Here is an 18,590-nt window from a genome sequence, read left to right as displayed (position 1 = left end):
GGTTTTGTGTGAAAACCTAAGAGAACGACATCTAGCTGTTCAATGTAGCTCTCTGCTGGCCACCAGGGGGCGACTCCTCTCTGGTTGTATAGAAGTCTATGAGAAAATGGTCCTACTTCTCTCTGCTGGCCACCAGGGGGCGACTCCTCTCTGGTTGTATAGAAGTCTATGAGAAAATGGTCCTACTTCTCTCTGCTGGCCACCAGGGGGCGACTCCTCTCTGGTTGTATAGAAGTCTATGAGAAAATGGTCCTACTTCTCTCTTGATGTATAATTCAGTAATCATTGTAAACATGAGTTTATGGTCTCAATCTTTAGTTTCCAAGTCTTCTTCAATCCAGCATGATGTTCATTTAGTACATGATGGTCCATTTAGAGTCCAACAGACCAGAAAGCAGGGGATGCTTTAGGGGGCGGGGCTTACCTGCTGATTGACAGGTCGTACAACCCAATTCGCTTCCTCGTTGCCTCTGAACAGACGAGAACCGCCGTGAACATGACTCACAACCAGCAAACCATTACAGTTAAGAGTAAATAAAAATACTTTTAAAAAAACACACAAACAAGCTTGTAATTTGCATGAAAAAAATATTATGTTCACGTTTATTTGTACAAATACAAAAAAAATTCCAAGTTTGTAAAAACAGATCATGAAGCTTATTATCGTTTTTTAAAAATGCATCATGAGTCAGCAGAACTTCAGACAGGTGACAAGTTAAAAACCTGGATGTGTGAGTAGAGGACCTGAACATAGACTAGAGGTTCTAGAGGTCAGTATCTGGCTTCTTTAGGAGGTTCTAGGTTTCCTTAAGGAAGTTCTAGGGTTTATTACAAGTGGTTCCAGTGGTTCTTTAGGAGGTTCTATGGTGGATTTAGGTGGTTGTAGTATTCCTTAAGGCTCCTCTGGCGATTCAATGTTTAAAGGGTTCCTTTAGGTGTCTCTAGGGATCATTGTGGATCTTTAGACAGTTCTAGTGATCCTTAATGAGGTTCTAGGTTTGATTTAGGTGGTTGTAGCGTTACTTTAGGATGTTCCTCCAGAAGGGTTCCACCTGGAGAACAAATACACTAAAGAACGTCACTCATCGTGTTCTACAGGAACGGTTCCTGATAAATCATTTCCCGGCGATCATATAAAAACACAACACGGCTCCCAGGGTTCTCTCTGGTCAGGACCCGGGTCAGAAGTCCTCAAACAGGTCCTCAGCTTCTGAAGGGGCTGCTGCGGGGCACTGACGGGGCGTCTTACTGGATCCTGCACGGGGGTCGGTCCTGTGCAACACACACACACACACACACACACACACACACACACACACACACACACAGGTCAGTGGGCTAATGAGGCTGGTTTACAGCAGGGTTTTCCTGTTGAGACGGGATGTGTATCATGTGGCCCATAAGGAACCAGACTAGAAACACATGGGCCACTTTTATACCTGTGTGTGTGTGTGTGTGTGCGCCCTGTAGAAGCTCATATATTCTGCTTACCTTGAATGTAACACCTTGTGATGTTTAGGAGTCAGGAAACTAAACGTCGGACACAAAGAGGAAGGATCGTGGTGGGAAGCAGAGAACAGAGGGGATTATGGGAAACCAGCAGTTGTTCACCCTCAGGGTTGCTTTTAAGGCGTCACACGGCCCCAAAGACGCAGAACACCCAATGAAAAGATGGATGAAACTCGTACAACGTTGTGAAGTCTCATTTATTTTGTGTATTTGAATATTAACAATGCTGATAAAATGCCATAAACATCTATTTCTTCATACTTTTATATCAATTTATTAGATCAGTGTACTTCACCATAGCAACTAGCCACAGTGACCATTTTCCTTTGTACTGGTCACATGACCTCTGAGCTCCGTGTCTGTTCTACTCGGCTCTATTTCTATGAATGTTCTCTCCGTCTGCGTACGGAGGTTCAGAGCCAACGTATGAGGTCAGTAGATCACAACGTCGTTTTACTGCCCGACCTTCCAGAGAAGCTTCTCAGACTCAAAGTCCTGAAGTGCTTCATGAAGACCAGGACCTGAGAGGACGGGGTCCCCGACTCTGACGGGCCCTGAGGAGCTCCTTTAAATCATTACAACGTGGAGGAAGAGTGCCGGGCTGCTGGAACCGGTTAGGAGGAAACAGGAGACGTGTTCACTGAGGAGGGGGATCTGGTCTACGCTGCCAGAGAGGACCACCAGAGACCTGAACACATGGGGAGGGGGCTTCAACCCTGAGAGGTGTGGTTAAGCTCAGGCATCAGGACACTCAGCGCATCCCCCCTCACACGGACCCCCACCCCCACATGGAGCAGAACCCAGTCCTGGTCCTGGTCCCCCCCCACATGGTCCCGGTCCCCACACGGATCCGGTCTGGTGGTGGACCAGAGCCGCAGCATGAACACCAATTATGTGGTCGTTTGTGGCTTGAGAAACTAAACAGAGTTCAAGTTCTGTCTCTTAAAAGTGTCAGTGCAACAAATTACAACCAATTCATTTCACTCTGGTCTCATGCAGACCGGTCTCAGACTGTGGTCTCTGTGTAGAGCTGGTGTGACTGTAAAGCCCAAACATAAATAAATAAATTAATATAACAAACGTTGTTTGGTTTTACAGGTAAAATCTTCCAGTATTTCACATTTAAAAGAGAAACTTGATAAAATACTAATAAACCATGTTTATGTCCGTCCTGTAAACCGGTCCGATGCATCATCAGACCACAGCTTTCATTCAGGGCTCCTCAACCTTCTCCAAAGTCACATTCAAGCACTTCTCAAGCACTGCAAGGTGCATTTCCATGCTTTTCCAGCACCTTCCAGCTGTGGTAAACTCCATATGTGTTTCAATCCAATCGTCAGTATTCAGTCTACTTATTATGTCACTTGTTCATCACATTAAATGAGATGTTATTGTCCTCTAAACAACCAACATGATGTTTGTAGACAGCTTTTTACAGAAGGACCACAAATGAAAGGAAAACTAATTCCACTAACAGATCCACAGAAATATAATCACCAACTATTTTCATCATCTGTTCATCATCAAAAGTCATTTTTCATGCAGAAATGTCAGAAAATGCTGTTTTCAGTCCCTCAAACATGGAGATCTTCTTTTCTCTGTTCTATCATAGATGTCATCACATAGAACACACATTTCAAGCACTTTAGTCTAAATCCAAGCACTTTTCAAGCCTTGAAAACAAGGTTTTCCAGGCCTTCATTGTGTCCCCTGACAGAAGCATGAAGCGGTTCATAAACTGCGTCCACATGTTTTCCAGGTACTGTAACAGCTGATTGGATGTGAGGAGGAAGCTCTCCTCGTGTCTTGCAGTGATTATGTCCGATGCTCGGAGCGACGCTGATCGTTCACAGATCCTCCGTGTGAACGCCGGCTTCGTCTCCACGTTTCCTTTCATGGGAACAAAATGCCACTTTGACGACACGGACGTTTAAAAACAGGATCGACCTCGAGCCTTCTGGGAACAAAGTTCGGCTTAATTTCTGATCGGCCTGCGCCCATCTCCATGACAACGAGTGGCGAGGAGCATCGAGGAGGAGAACGATTTCGGAGGATGTAAACACTGAATGATGCTGATGACTAGTTGGGAAACAGGAAGCAGGCTACGTGTGACAGCTGGACATCCAGAGCAGCTGATTGGCAGCTAGCAGTTCTCAGTCATTACGCTAAGCTAAGCTAAGCTAACAGCCTGACTCCAGCACAACAATCAAATCACACAACAAATAAGTGTATTTCCCAAAGATGTTGAGCAATCCCTTTAACTGCCGTCTGCTCATGTGGCCTTTATTTAACGCCCCCCCAGAACAACAGGGAGGAGGAGGTGGGTGAACGGGTTGAGTGGTGATGGAGAACAATAGTGTGGGTGTCGGTCTGCCAGCACGTTAACAGCCGCCCCCTCACACAAAGACCTCCGTTCTGCCGCCGCCAGCTCCGAGGGAGGCGCCGGCGACCCGACCTCCAGCCAACCACAGCTGCTCGCCGGCCTGCCGCTCGCCCTAATGGGCCGCCGCTCCCGACTCCACTGACAGCAGCTGGGGTTGGATGGCAGCGCTCACGGCCATCTGCATGTGGCACAGTTTACAGTCGCTGGCATTCGGGGGGCTGTTTACCCCCCCCACCGCCTAAAAACCCCCTCAGATTGAGTCTTTGGAGATATTTTCTAAATGCATTTGCACATCCAGGGAGAACGCTGGCAGAGCCGGAGACACGGGGATGAAAGCTCTGGTGTTGTGAGGAGGTTTTGGATGCGGATCGACGGTCTGACTTTGATACAGACACAAGGAGGGAAAAGAAACAGCTTGTTGTTGTTTCTCAGACTAACTTTGGCTCCTCGTGTTCGTGTCCTCAGACCTCCAGGAGAATAATACCACTCACCAATAACTCAACCACTGGCTTCATTTTCTCCCGGAGCTCAGCTGGTTTCTAGGTTTTCACACAGTGGGGTTGGACCTGGTTCCAGTGAGACCTGGTTCCAGTGAGACCTGGTCCAGATGTCTCAGAAACTCTCCACATGAACCGTATTCTTCTTACTTATTCGATACGTTTTTTTGGTGAACTAACCCTTTAAAGTTGTACTCACTTTAAAGGGTTAGTTGACGACGGCATGCGTGTTTCCTGGCTCTCATTAGTGGAGTCTCCATAAAGTGTTTCAGCTCGTCAGCAGCTGAAGGCCTGAAGCCTCGCCGCCTCGTGTTTACGCCCTCGCAGAGATAAAACGAGCAGAAGGATCTTCAGAAAGCTGCTTTCTCTAATAAACACCGCTCAGGTTTCTCCCGCGGTGGAACGTCGTAAACCTGACGAGGCCCTGAAGCCGTTCAGCTGGGGCTCGTCTCCAGGACGACGGGAACAAGGTCACACCGCCACCACCTCCTTTTTCTTCTGCTTCCTCCTCTTCTTCTGAGCTCGGTCGCAGCATCACATGTCAGATACGTCTAAGTGTGTTTAGGTCATTTTAATTTGCTCCATTGTTCCCTAGCAACCAGGAAGCTGATCTTATACCTCCCGCTGCCTAAGTGGAGCTGCAGAAACGGATCCCAGATCAGCGTAAAGTAAAAATCCTCCTCACACATCGTACCTCTTAGTCTGGGAGGAGCTTGCCGGCGGAGGCGCCCTCTTCACCGCCGGCTCCGGGGCCGCGAGGTGCCGGACGCGCCGCTTGCGACAAGGGGCCACGTCTGTGATGTCCTTCAGGCTGTCATCCAATGGGCTCGCAGTAGAGCGTCCTGAGGGGGACATGAGACGGGTTAGAGGCAGACAGACAGGTCACGCATGATGGACAGAGACGGGACAGAAAACTGTCCAGTTTCATCAGAGAACATTTCTCAAAAAATAATTCAGTAAAATCTACTAAAAAATGTTCTTAAAAAATACATTTAATTATTTATTTTACATTTTTTTTTTAAAAGAAAAAGATGTATAAATGATGTGCAGTATAATGTACTCAAATTTCGATTTCAATAAAAATTTGAATGAGAAAAATATATAAATAAACAAATTGAATAACTATAATATACAACTAATAGATTCCCATTTTTAATATTTAGTTGTGGATCCGTCAGCATCATCAGTCCCCACACACAAAACAACCTGAAACCACCCGTCCCCCCCTCCTCCTATTGGTCGGCCAACACGCCGCCCTCTGAGTCATTGTCGTGGCAACAGGAACAACACTAGTCCTCCGAGGGGGAAGACCCCGAAAATGAAAAGTGAAAGCCTGGAAGTGTAGAGTGAGTAGTGACGGTAACACATGTCGGTGTAACACACACCTCCGGCCCAACCGTCGACCCGCTGCATCATTAATCTCATCAGAGGTCATCAAAGTTGTTTAAAGGGGTTTCGGCTCTCGGGGCCCCGAGCACTCTGCTGCGTTACATAACTCCTTAGTGATGTCATCGTTCGCTCTTCTGGGCACCGAAAACAAAAAAGAGCTCAGCGACGGTGCAAATACGCTCGGCTGCCATGGCAACAGCTCACAGGAGGTGTCATATTTGACTTTTCACATTTAATGTGCAAATAGGTTTAAAAAAAACAAAAACATTTGTTTTTTTCTGATAACTTGTGACCAATTAACTGTTCATGAGAAGAACTGTTAACTGTTCATTAGAAGAAACAAATAATGTGATTACAGATTCGCTAGCTTCTCTACGTCGCGTTCATTTGAAAGCCAGCGGAGGAAGTTAACTCAACGTTACATCGCAGAACAACGTTACGAAGTCCAGTTCAACGTTCTTTGATTTGCTTTCTTTGATTCCTTCATGTGTCGGTAGTGTGGTAGTGACCTGTCAATCAGCAGGTAAGCCCCGCCCCCTAAAGCATCCCCTGCTTTCTGGTCTGGTGGACTCTAAATGGACCATAATGTACTAAATGAACATCATGCTGGATTGAAGAAGACTTGAAACTAGAGATTTAGAACATAAACTCATGTTTACAATGTTTACTGAGATAATACATCAAGAGGGAAGTAGGACCATTTTCTCATAGACTTCTAACAACCAGTCTAGTACTTGGCCCCGCCCCCTTCCAGTGATGTCACAGCAGGTGTTTCCCATCAGAACCACCTTCACCAGTCCTGTTCTCCCACTGTGACTTCATGTTTGACCTTCAGGTCCTACTTTCTGTCGATGATCCATTAGAGCCAGAAACCCAAACGGCGAGGTTGCGGCCGTTTAACTCAGGTGCCAGCGTTCCTGGAAAAGTTCTCCATTTAAGGGATTTCTTCTGACACGGTGCTGGAGCATGTGCAGCACTTTGGGGGGAGCGTTTATATTTTAAGTTGATGTTAGTGATTAGCAGCACTTTAGGCTTCATCAGTGGAGCTGCAGCGTCTCCATGGGATTCAATGAGGAAAAGTGGTGTTTAAAAACATGTTGGAAAGATCCTTTTAAGGTCTGAAACAACAAGTTATACAACAAGCAAAGACCGGGACCCAGAACAGCAGCAGGAGTCCAGGAGGTCTTACCTCGGGACGGGGAGGTGGACTGGACCTCCTCTGGATCCTCATCAGTACTTCCTCCATAGTCGTCCTCCTGATCTGCTGATTGCATCGGTTTTACAGATTCCTCCTTTTTCTGTCCCTCGGAGCTACAAACAGATTCATTTACGTTATACAAAAACATAAAACAATATCACAAAACATTATTTTTTTCATTTTTATTTATTTAAAGAAAAAGAAAATGCTGTTTATATGTTGTGCTGTATAATGTACTCCAATCACGTGACCTTTGAGAGGTGAATCAGAACAGGAACCGACGTCAAAGACTCTTGAGCAACTCGTTGAGCAACGTGTTGAGCAACTCCAAAACGTTTACGTGTGCTGAAAATGTGCAGTTGACACAATTTTCTCATTGGAAGTAAAACATGAAGTCAGGGTTCCTCAACCTTCTCCAGAGTCACATTCATGCATTTATTCTAAATACAAGCACTCAAACCTGGAAAACACCACACTAACATTCAAGTGTTTTCCAGGATTTCCAGCACCCGTACCAGCCCTGTTAACCGCGGTTGTGTGTGAAAGTGTTTGAAGCTTCGGTTTAACTGCGAGATGAAAGAAGTCGAAGCGTCAGATGAAGGTTTATCACATCGACGACTAAGTCGACGTGTTTGTGAGTTCGTGTCGGTTTAATCCAGACTTGATTGAAAGCAGTTTGGTTTAAAAACAAGAGAGATAAAAGCAGTTGAAGTGTTGCTTAACGAGAAGGAACTTTTGGCCCGATACGCCTCGTAGACTCCGCCTGCACATGTTACTAAACTGGGGTTCAAGTTCACGTTGTTTTCCCGTATAAATGCAGCTGAGTTCACGTGTAAAATGAATTGTAAATAAAGAGCCTGAGTGCCTACAGGTTCGAGGCTACCTGGCTTCCTGCAGGTGTGTGACGGCTTCCTGCATACTGCGGATCTTGGCTTTCTTCTCGTTCAGGACCAGAACGAAGCGAGAGTAGAGCTCCGCCTCCAGGGCTTCCTTCCCACCGGCGTATCGCTTCAATCTACAAGAAACACAAACCTCTTCAGGTCTCACTTCCTCCATCAGAAAAACGCCCAGCAAATATACACAAACGCAACATAATCCCTCCGCCGCTAATCAGTGATGGACGACGGCGTCGAGGCAGACCACATGTCATGAATCACCTTCAAACACCTCTCATTTAAATCATTTCAATGTGTTTCACTGTTCGGCTGATATATTTTAGTAGATGCAGTTTATTCCTCTTATTCCAAATATGGATTAATCCGCCGCAAAAATTAGTCCCCAATAAATGCACCATCTCTTCCTGTTAGTTGGATAAAAACTACAGTGAGCAGCTGTTTTAGGAAATCAATGAAACACAATAATAATAATAACAATAATAATAATAATAATAAATGTATTCACATACAGGGTAAAACCCATTAAGGCACAACGTTAAAGTTTTAAAACAATGTAATTAGACCCAACATTAGTGCACATGTGTGTGGTTTGTGAGTTAATGTGCTCTTTCCATTTTCTATTTGTTGAGAAAAATAAATTTGAAGCTATATTTTTGTGTTTTTACGTCTTCAGAAGGAAGCGATGGGTTTGAATCTGAGATACTATATTATATATCTAGACAGTGACTCTAATCTAATGACAAATTAAAAAAGACCATTTCATTTATTAATAATTGAATTATGAATTATGTTTATAAAAGGCCAAACCGCTTTGAAACCATGAATAATAAAGAATAATGTGAGCTACTCGGCAGTGATGCGTTGCTGTTCTGCTGCCAGTCTCCGGTTCTCCTGGTCCAGTTGCTGGTTCTGCTGCTCCAGCGAGGTTCCTCTCTGCAGACTGTGGATCAGCAGCTGCCTCACCGACTCCACCGGCTCGGGGACGACCTCCAGCAGAACCGAGCCCAGCCTGAACTGGAGGAAGAGGAGGAGGAGAAGGAGGAAGAACCTCTGTCAAACACACTGATTTAAATGACCTGGTAACCACAACGCGAGGAGCAATGCCTTCTGGTAAACACTGAGATGAGCAGGAGAAGAGCGACGACCACCGTAACAACATAGCCTAGCAACGTAGCATATCAATGTAGCATAGCAACGTAGCATAGTAGCATAGCTTAACACCATAGCATAGCTGCATAGCTTAACAACGTAGCATAGCAATGTAGCATAGCAGCATAGCAAAACAACGTAGCATAGCAATGTAGCATAGCAACATAGCATAGTAGCATAGCTTAACACCATAGCATAGCAGCATAGCTTAACAACATAGCATAGCAATGTAGCATAGCAGCATAGCAAAACAACGTAGCATAGCAATGTAGCATAGCAGCATAGCGTAGCAATGTAGCATAGCAACATAGCATAGCAGCATAGCATTGCAAGATAGCGTAACAATGTAGCGTAACAACGTAGCTTAGCAATGTAGCGTAACAACATAGCATAAAACGTAGCTTAGCAACATAGTACAGCAACGTAGCACAGCAACATAGCAGAGCAACAAAGCAGAGCAAGCGTGTTTAAATATCTTCAGCTTGTTTTGAACACAAACGTTGTTTCAGGCATCTAAAAAAAACTTTCAAAACACAGTGAGTGTAAAAATGCTGAGTCATGTCTGGGTTCCTGCAGAGCTGGATTTAAATCTTCTATTGGGGTTATAAATATGCTGAGAATCATTCCCGTCTCCTTTCTCACGTCGTCCTCTGGCCTTTGTCGGGTTATTTACGTATATTAATATCTGCCAGCGGTGACATCACCACTTCTCAGAAGTGTAAAGTAAATAAAGGCCCAGAATTAAAATAACTTCTCCTGGCAAACCCGCCGCCCTCGTCGGCCGTTAAGCTCTCGTGTCACCTGACGGCTGAAATCAGTCGTGGAGCCTGATGTTGGCGGCGGCGGGTTGGCCGGACCGTGTTGATGTGGGCAAGGTTTCCCAGGTTGCCATGGAGACGCTACTGTTCCTGACTCACACCAATTAACTGCTGGACACTTTCATTTCTTACTCTGAGAGCAGCTCCACCTATTCTCCTCCACAGAGAGTTAAAAAGTATAACATTGTTTATATAATATATATAAATGTTATAACATTTAATTCTCCATACGGAGTCTGATCCTGTGTCCTTGGGCGTTCCAACAAATCTGTTTTTAAGGACGTCCAGATGTATTTAACGAAGTCTGGACAGCAAACAAAACAAGTGAATGATGACAATCAGTTTTCATTTCAGTGAAAAACGAGCACTTGAGTTTTGTTTTGATTCATCTTTAGTTTTAGTCAAAATTTCCTTTATGAATGTTATTATAAACTGATCACACCGGTCGCCGTGACAACAGCAGATGACTCAAGAGAAAAAGTAGAGAAGAGAAAGCGGTGACACATCGCAGCACACTTCTGGAAATACTCTAAAAAGCATTGATTCATTTCTCTTATTGGAGATTTCCATTCCGTCACCATCACCATGGCAACAGGAACAGGAACTGCTGAGTAATATAAAATACACAAGTTACATTATTAACATATCAACAAACTTTATACGTTTACTCCCGTAAAACTCCCGTAAAACTCCCGTAAAAACACATATCTGTACATTCTACTCTTCTATAAACAGGCTTGTTACTTCAGTTTTATTGCATTTGAGAGGAATTATTGATTATTATTATGTTATTAATGACTAAAGATTAATTCAAAACCAGCCAGTAGAAATGTCCTTCTACTTTTACCAGTCTTTTGTCCACAAGGATGTGTACTTCTGTTTTTACCAGTTTTTTGTACACAAGGATGTGTATTTCTACTCTAACCGGTGTAGAAGAAAATGTGTTACCTTACATTTCTTATTTTTTTTTTATAATGTTCCTTTCTCTCGGGAACATCAAATGTCCTGCTGAGCTGTTTCTATTGAATTTAACCATTGCAGTCTTGATGAAAAGACTATTTGATCTTTCCTCTCTTCCTGAACTGTCGCCGTAATATTTGTCTTTCATACATTGATCAAGGCCCAATGAGTGACCCCTGTAGTGACATCGTCTAGCTCTCCCGAGAACGGTCACACCTTGTAGATATCAACAGATGTCTCTTCCTCTGCAGAGAGACATGTGTTGATTCAATGCAAGTCCACTCATGACACCTTCCCTTTTGTTCTCTCGAATGTTCTGTATAAATCCAACTCGGCCAGGCCATTCAACAGACTGGATCTTCATGGATACACTGTGAATTTCTTTTCTCCACTGTCAGTGATTAAACCTCATTTGAACCAGCCACAGAATTGGACCTGAAGAGTTTTCTTCCACACCGGTCTTCACGCGTTCTCACTGTGACCCCGTGACCCCGACACGAAGACGGAGGACTCGACTCACCGAGATGTCCTTCTGGACCTTCTCGTACGCCAGCGTGACGGCGGCGCCGCGGTCGGGTGGAGACGGCGTCAGGGTGAAGCTGTAGGGGGCGGAGCCCTCCGTCTCGGCGAGTGCCCGCCGGAGGTCCTGGACGTATCGCTCCGTTGGCATCTCCAGCTCGGCCGCCTCGCCACTCACCGCCGCCTCGCTCGCTGCCACGCCGGGTCACATGACAACATGATGGAGACAGAACAGCGAGTAACAATAAGACGAATGCAAACTTTATACTTCATCTCAGAGGTAACTGTTGTACTTTATACTTCTACTTCATCTCAGAGGTAACTGTTGTACTTTATACTTCACTAAATGTATCTGAAAATGAAAGTTATAGATCCGATCTTTCACTCAGATTTTTCTGCATCAGATTTTTCGCTGGTGTTTTTTACTTAGTTTGCAGGACTTTGACTTATAACAGAGTATTTCTACAGTGTAGTATTAGTACTTTGACCTGTTGATGGTGATGTTTGAGAGATGAGTGGGGGATAATAAATAAATAAAATGAAGGACCGATAACGCTACTCGTCTCTGAGGAGAATCCCGTGAATATCTGCAGCTGTCGTCGCTGTGAAACGCTATGGGGGGGTTTAGCTCAGGAGGTAGCAAGACACCTCACCCTAATTGCTCCTGACGAGCTGGCTGTCGGTTGACTCCGCCGTCGGTGTGTGAATGTGTGTATGAATGTGTGTATGAATGTGTGAATGTCTGTAAAGCGCTTTAAATAAAAGCGCTATATAAATGAGGCCATTTACCATTTAAATCTTCCTGAGCAGCTGACGAGGTCAACGACGCTCTAAAACCTCCACAGGTGAGAAAGGTGTGTGTGTGTGTGTGTGTGTGTGTGGTCACATCAGGTGGCGTTCTCACCGTCTCCTCTCCAGGCGGTCTGTCCGTCAGTCAGCAGCAGCTGGAAGCCTGCCTCTAAGCCCCGCCCACTCCACTCCACCCGTAGGAAGTAGGAGGAGTCAGGCTGCGAGGAAACGCGGATCTCACGCACCGACACATGCATGCCTGCAGACGACACACACACACAACACAGCATGATTATTGTGGGCATTATAGTCCCAATCTGTGTGATTGTGATTGGCTGATCAGTTTGATCTCAATACTCATCAATAATCAGGTTCTGTACTTTCATGTACTTTATATGATACCTGCTACAGTATTGTTGATGTTTAAAAATTACACCTTATAAAACATGAAATAAACAAGTTTATGTGACAGTAACTGGTATAGTACTACATACAGTACATACAGTACTAAAAAGATGCTTCTCCTGGGGGCTAGGCCCCTGACGTCTATAAATCCTAGTGACGGCCCTGCAGGCAGCCTCTCATTAGGGGATAAGTGCAGGTTTAACTCAGTTAGCTGGATGCTAACGAGCAGCAGCCGCAGCAGCAGGCGTCCCAAGCTCTAAACACCTGCTTCAGCACGCGGCACCTGAACGCCTCGCACGGGAACCAGCCCACTCTAATAGGACACTTCCAGTAGTTCGCCCCACTGGCTGCTGGGTAATGGCGACCTGCTCTATAAATTCAGTTTACATCAAGACAAACTAGAGCTGCAACAATTAGTATGAAATGATCAACTATTATATTCTCAATATGATGATGTCATCATGAACTTTAGGAAACTGTGCTGCACATAAAGTAAAGTAGTAATACCACAGTGTAAAAACACTCTCTTACAAGTAAAATCATACTGGAGTAAAAGTACATCAAAACCATCACAATGTACTTAAAGTACCCAAATATAAATACATAAACATAAGAAGAATTGAAATATTTCAACTAATCGGCGGTTTTACAGGTAAAATATTCCAGTATTTCAAATTTAAAAGAGAAACCTGATAAAATACTAATAAACCATGTTTATGTCCGTCCTGTAAACCGGTCCGAAGCATCATCAGACCACAGCTTTCATTCAGGATTCCTCCATCTTCTCCAAAGTCAAATTCAAACACTTCTCAAGCATTTCAAGGTGCATTTCCATGCTTTTCCAGCACCTTCCAGCTGTGGTAAACTCCATATTTGTATCAATCCAATTGTCAGTCTTCAGTCTACTTATTATGTCACTTGTTCATCACATTAAATTAGATGTTATTGTCTTATAAACAACCAACATGATGTTTGGAGACAGCTTTTTACAGAAGGGCCACAAATGAAAGGAAAACTAATTCCACTAACAGATCCACAGAAATATAATCACCAACTATTTTCATCATCTGTTCATCATCAAAAGTCATTTTTCATGCAGAAATGTCAGAAAATGCTGTTTTCAGTCCCTCAAATATGGAGATCTTCTTTTCTCTGTTCTATCATATATGTCATCACATAGAACACACATTTCAAGCACTTTATTCTAAATCCAAGCACTTTTCAAACCTTGGAAACACCACACTAAAATTCGAGTGTTTTCAAGGATTTCCAGCACCCGTATGAACGCTGTGATAATCTTTCGACTACAGGATCTCCTGAAATGTAATATAAATGTTTAATGTGGTTTGGTTTTCTGTCCAAACACAAGTGTCAGTGGTGGAATGTAACGAGTACATTTATTGTAGTACTGCGAGTACTCCTACTTCTTCACTTAAATAAACAGTTTATTTAATTACACGCTGTTTAAAAAAAACTGGACACTGCTGTTTTCTAAGAAACGAGGCGCTCATCTGGAAGAAAGTGACGCATTAAAAACACGTGACGTGCAGCGGGAATATTCATCATCATATATTACAGTAGCACATTTCACCGTACCAACTGTAGTCTGTAGTCTTTGATCACTTTAAGTACATATACACGTTTACTTCAGGGAGGTTTTGAGTGCAGTACTTGTACAAGTACAGGAGTATTGTGTTCGGTGTGGTATTAGTACTTGTACTGTAGTTAAGCATCTGAATACTTCACACACACATACTTCGAGTCCCTCGTCCAGACTTACAGTTAGCTCACATGGTTAGCTGGATGCTAACTGTTTGTAAACACAGGGGCGGAAGCTGCTACACGTATTCAGACAAGCGAAGAAGAAGAATTAGAAGAAGAAGAAGAATTAGAAGAAGAAGAAGAATTAGAAGAAGAAGAAGAAGAAGACGTTTACACATCAACAAGAACAACAACACGCAAACATGTTCGTACCTGTCTCACCTGTAGTTTCACCCGCAAACGGGTTGTTTGAATGAGTGAACCTTATGTCGATCAACTCACAGGCGTACCGGCGACGTTAGTTCTACGTCATCATCAAGCGACGGAGCTCGTTGAATCAAGCAGGAGGGAGGCGGAACCATAAAACCGGCCAGTTTTCTACGGAACGTACTAAAGTACTAACACTGAACTTAGTTAGCTGGATCTATATATATATATATATATATATATATATATTATTTTTTATTTATTTTTATTTTTAATCAAAAACTGTGTCTATATGTTCATTATTATTATTATTATTATTATTATTATTATTATTATTATTATTATTATTGATATTATTATTATGTTTTTCAAAAACTGTGTCTATATGTACATTGTTGTAATTATTATGACTATATTAGAACAAGAAGTAATACTGCAGTATATAAATACTTTATTCCAAAGAAAGGTGCATTCACAAGTATTGAGTGTGTGTGAAACCATTCCCATGTAAAGTTTGAAAGGTTTGTAATGACAGGAAGTGGCCTACGGTTAAACTCTCATCGTCTTAGACGTTGTGTCCTTTCGTCTTCTGGACACAGAACCAGTGAAAATACAACTTCTTCTTCTGTGTCGGTGTTGTTCTGGTCGTCGTCGTGGCCGCGGCTCAGGAAGCTGCGAGCCACATGTTGTCGGGGAAATGAAGGATTACTGCGAGAGCACGATCTGAGTTCTGCAAACAGACACTCTCTCCAAGAATAATTGCTGTAAGAGGCTGCTGAGGCATTAGAGTGCTTTCTATTAAAGCAACACACACATCAGCTGTTCCTCTGCAGTGTGTGTGTGTGTGTGTGTGTGTGTGGGAGGGGGGGGGGGGGGGGGGGGTTACATACCTGTGCAGATCTCCCAGGTGGCCTCAGGATCCCATGTGTGCAGGACTCTGGGAAATATTAAGTTTCAGTCAGAGAAAGAAAAAAAGATGACCACAGAAACATGGACATGGATTAAACTTCCACTTCTTCACGTTTGTTTGACTCTTATTATTATTAATATCAGAAAAGGGTACATGTTGTTATATTTAAAGAACTTCCAAACAGTGGCAGTACTTTTACTATAACAGAGTACTTTTACTGTGTGGTACTAGTACCTTGACTGTATGTTTACTGTGGTACTATTACCCTGACTGTACGTTTACTGTGGTACTAGTACTCTGATTGTAAGGGTACTGTGGTACTTGTACCTTGAATGTATGTTTACTGTGGTACTATTACCCTGACTGTACGTTTACTGTGGTACTAGTACTCTGATTGTAAGGGTACTGTGGTACTTGTACCTTGAATGTATGTTTACTGTGGTATTAGTAACTTGACTGTATGTGTACTGTAGTATTAGTACCCTGACTGTATGTGTACTGTGGTATTAGTACCATGACTGTCATTACTGTGGTACTAGTACCCTGACAGTAAGGGTACTGTGGTATTAGTACCATGACTGTATGTGTACTGTGGTACTAGTAACCTGACTATATGTGTACTGTGGTACTTGTACCTTGACTGTCCATGTGGTACTAGTACCCTGACTGTAAGGGTACTGTGGTATTAGTACCGGGACTGTATGTGTACCGTGGTACTAGTACCCTGACTGTAAGGGTACCGTGGTACTAGTACTTTGACTGAGGTCTGCTGGTCTCTGAGCGTCCTCCTTGGCAGCGGTCCCTTCCCTCCAGTGGTGGAAGCTGCTGGGATCACTGGGATCACTGGTTTCCTTCGGGACCAACTAAAACACAAAAGGACTTTGTTGTTGTTGTTTGTTTAAAAGTCTCAGTTGATCCAACAGTAATCCCTTCCTGTTTATCTATTTGTATTTCCCATCATGCCATTCTGTAATTTCTAACAGGATGTTGGACTTTGTAACGTTATTTTGTTGATTAATTTCTCAGGGATCAGAAGCAGCTTCTGCTCAATAATCCACTGATTTACAATAAAACAAACAATATCATTGATTGTGTGAGTCAGTAAAACAATCTCATGATTATTTAAAACCACTTTGTAGAAGAAGAAATAATTGTTGGCGCCCCCTGACAGACCTAACAAAGCATGACTCAGCACTTTGTACTGATCACCATTATGATGGAGTTATTTCAGCATCCTTTTAATCTGGTTATTGATATTAAATCACAGATCAATACTTTATTCTGGTTCCTCCAGCTGTGGTGAACCAGCCCACGTGGGTCTTGCTAGATCCAGTGAATCCAGCTTGGTGAAATCCACCGAGCACCTCTGGATGATGTCATGATGATGTCATGAACCCGGACAGGATGGGGTCTGGGTTCCTGGTGGATCTGGGACTTCAGCATGTACAAAGCAGCAATAGTGGAGATTTCAGCCGTGATGGAGGAGACCTGGTTGGGGTCTACGTGGAGGGAAGCCCGCCTCCTCTCTGGGGATAAGCCCTGCCTCCTCTCTGATGCAAATAAATACAAATGATCCAAACATAGTCGGGCATTTAGCAGTTAAAGGGGCAGATATTTCCCTCAGGAATTGGAGGAGGAGACCAAAACCAGAGCTCAAAGAGACTTCAGATTAGTAATGACTCACCGTGTTGATCTGTAACTGCTGGATGTGGAAATAAGAAACTGTTCAACACATAAACTTAAAACATTCAACATATTCTTCAGTGTACACAGTCGCTGCCTTCACACAAAGCCTGAACACAGATCCACGTCTGTGTTCAATTAGAGGTCTACTGATAGTCGGTCCTCCATCCTGCCCACAGGCCTCCGTAATCCAGCCCCAATCAGTTCAGCAGGCGGGCCTCCAGACCTCCATGTAAACACATCTGTGTTTGTCTTCTTGTTTTTTATTAATTATGACGATCCGACGTGTTCGGATCTGTGTGTCTGGATGAGGTCACCGTGAGCTCAGCGTTCTGTCGGAAGAAGCTCAGACGAGAGAGAAGCTGCAGGATGTTTCGGCATTGACCCTGTGATGTGAAGCAGTCACATCTCCGGATGTATGACGTCACGCTACAATCGTTTCGCTGAAAACTCCCATGATCCTCCTGTTCAGGAATGATCCAGCATCACTGATCAATGAGCTCCAGGTCGGCCCACCAGTTTCACAATGAACTCGAGAAAGGAAGTGACCATATTTGGACTGTGGAGGAGCGACGGGTGGATCTGATGAACACAAGCGGCAGAGCAGAGCAACCTTACTGGGTCTGGATCCATGTGGATTCTGGTGTGAAGGTGCTAACAAAGTTAGCTTCATAATTCAAGGTCAACAACCGTTGCATGGTAGCAACTGTAGCGTGGTAGTGACTGTAGTGAAGGTAGCATCATAGCATGGTAGCAACGGTAGCATCGTAGCAACGGTGGCATTGTAGCAATGGTAGCGTGGTAGCATGGTAGTGACTGTAGCAACTGTAGCGTAGAAGTGAAGGTAGTGTCGTAGCGAAGGTAGCAACGGTAGCATGGTAGCAACGGTAGCGTTGTAGCGACAGTAGCATGGTAGTGACGGTAGCATGGTAGTGCGATAGCAACGGTAGCCATGCTATCTAGAAAGACATGATTAGTTGGTGCAAGAGAGGAACGCTGGACGCCGTCATCAAATTGATACATTACCTTTTTAAATGTAAGACATTTTGGGGGAAGATTCCTGTATATTTTCCTATCATAATATATGAAAGAAAGAAATACTGCGATGTCAGTGTAGTTGTCGTAGCATGCAGCTCTAAAAGAGAGGTCTGTGTGAAACAATGCTCCGTTCTCATGCTTTTGTGGTCAAACACAATCTGGCAACGTTGTGATTCCTGGAAATGTTCCCCGTCTTGGCCGAGAACCTCGGTTACTCAACATCTGACGGGGTTCTCCTTTACAATGCTTCCTCGTAGCCGTGACCGATGTTTACACGTTGGCCAAGCAGCTCCTGAATGCATCAAAACACACAGACGATCCCTGGAGGCCGTAGAGGAGTCAGCACGCCGATCTAGACAAAGACTTGGTTCACAGAGCTGGAGGAGGCCAGTCCTGGTCCAGGGTCCCGGTCCTCTGAGGGGCCTTGAGATTAGAAAGGTCAACAAAACCGGCGGTCTCCCCGGGATCTGGGTCATTTA

At 44.0% G+C, this 18,590-nt stretch overlaps 2 protein-coding genes across 5 annotated transcripts in view; one reads left to right on the top strand and one right to left on the bottom strand.

The window, feature by feature from the left end:
* The window catches only part of mctp1b (multiple C2 domains, transmembrane 1b), a 113,093-nt gene extending 101,308 nt beyond the window's left edge, over positions 1-11,785 (top strand). Inside the window, exon 23 of the mRNA XM_084034856.1 lies at positions 11,776-11,785. The gene's annotated coding sequence lies outside the window, so the exon portion shown is untranslated. The remainder of the gene's footprint in view (positions 1-11,775) is intronic.
* Positions 583-15,395, bottom strand: xrcc4 (X-ray repair complementing defective repair in Chinese hamster cells 4). 4 transcript variants are annotated; one of them, XM_084034885.1, is made up of 8 exons: positions 15,371-15,395; positions 12,223-12,366; positions 11,320-11,510; positions 8,720-8,886; positions 7,860-7,991; positions 6,968-7,089; positions 5,084-5,231; positions 583-1,272 (listed from the first exon to the last, which is right to left on the bottom strand). In XM_084034885.1, exons 2-8 carry the CDS (start codon positions 12,362-12,364, stop codon positions 1,182-1,184), a joined length of 993 nt encoding a protein of 330 aa, XP_083891011.1. In that variant the 5' UTR covers positions 12,365-12,366; positions 15,371-15,395; the 3' UTR covers positions 583-1,181. The 4 variants fall into 4 exon arrangements, with proteins under 4 accessions (XP_083891011.1, XP_083891009.1, XP_083891010.1 ...); XM_084034883.1 differs by lacking the exon at positions 15,371-15,395 and adding an exon at positions 14,487-14,587; XM_084034884.1 differs by lacking the exon at positions 15,371-15,395 and adding an exon at positions 14,496-14,580.
* Positions 15,396-18,590: the final 3,195 nt, after the last annotated feature.

This window comes from Eutrigla gurnardus, assembly GCF_963514095.1.
Source record: "Eutrigla gurnardus genome assembly, chromosome: 19".
Classification (NCBI taxonomy): Eukaryota; Metazoa; Chordata; class Actinopteri; order Perciformes; family Triglidae; genus Eutrigla; species Eutrigla gurnardus.
Note: the sequence above shows the minus strand (reverse complement) of the source record. Positions and strands in the feature narration are given on the sequence as shown.

Coding starts and splice junctions, on each gene's coding strand:
- xrcc4 (XM_084034885.1), bottom strand. CDS start 12,364: ATGCATGTGTCGGTGCGTGAGATCCGCGTTTCCTCGCAGCCTGACTCC. Junction 11,511..12,222: donor GACCGCCTGGAGAGGAGACG/GTGAGAACGCCA, acceptor CCGGCGTGGCAG/CGAGCGAGGCGGCGGTGAGT. Junction 1,273..5,083: donor AGCTCCTCCCAGACTAAGAG/GTACGATGTGTG, acceptor TGTGTTGCACAG/GACCGACCCCCGTGCAGGAT.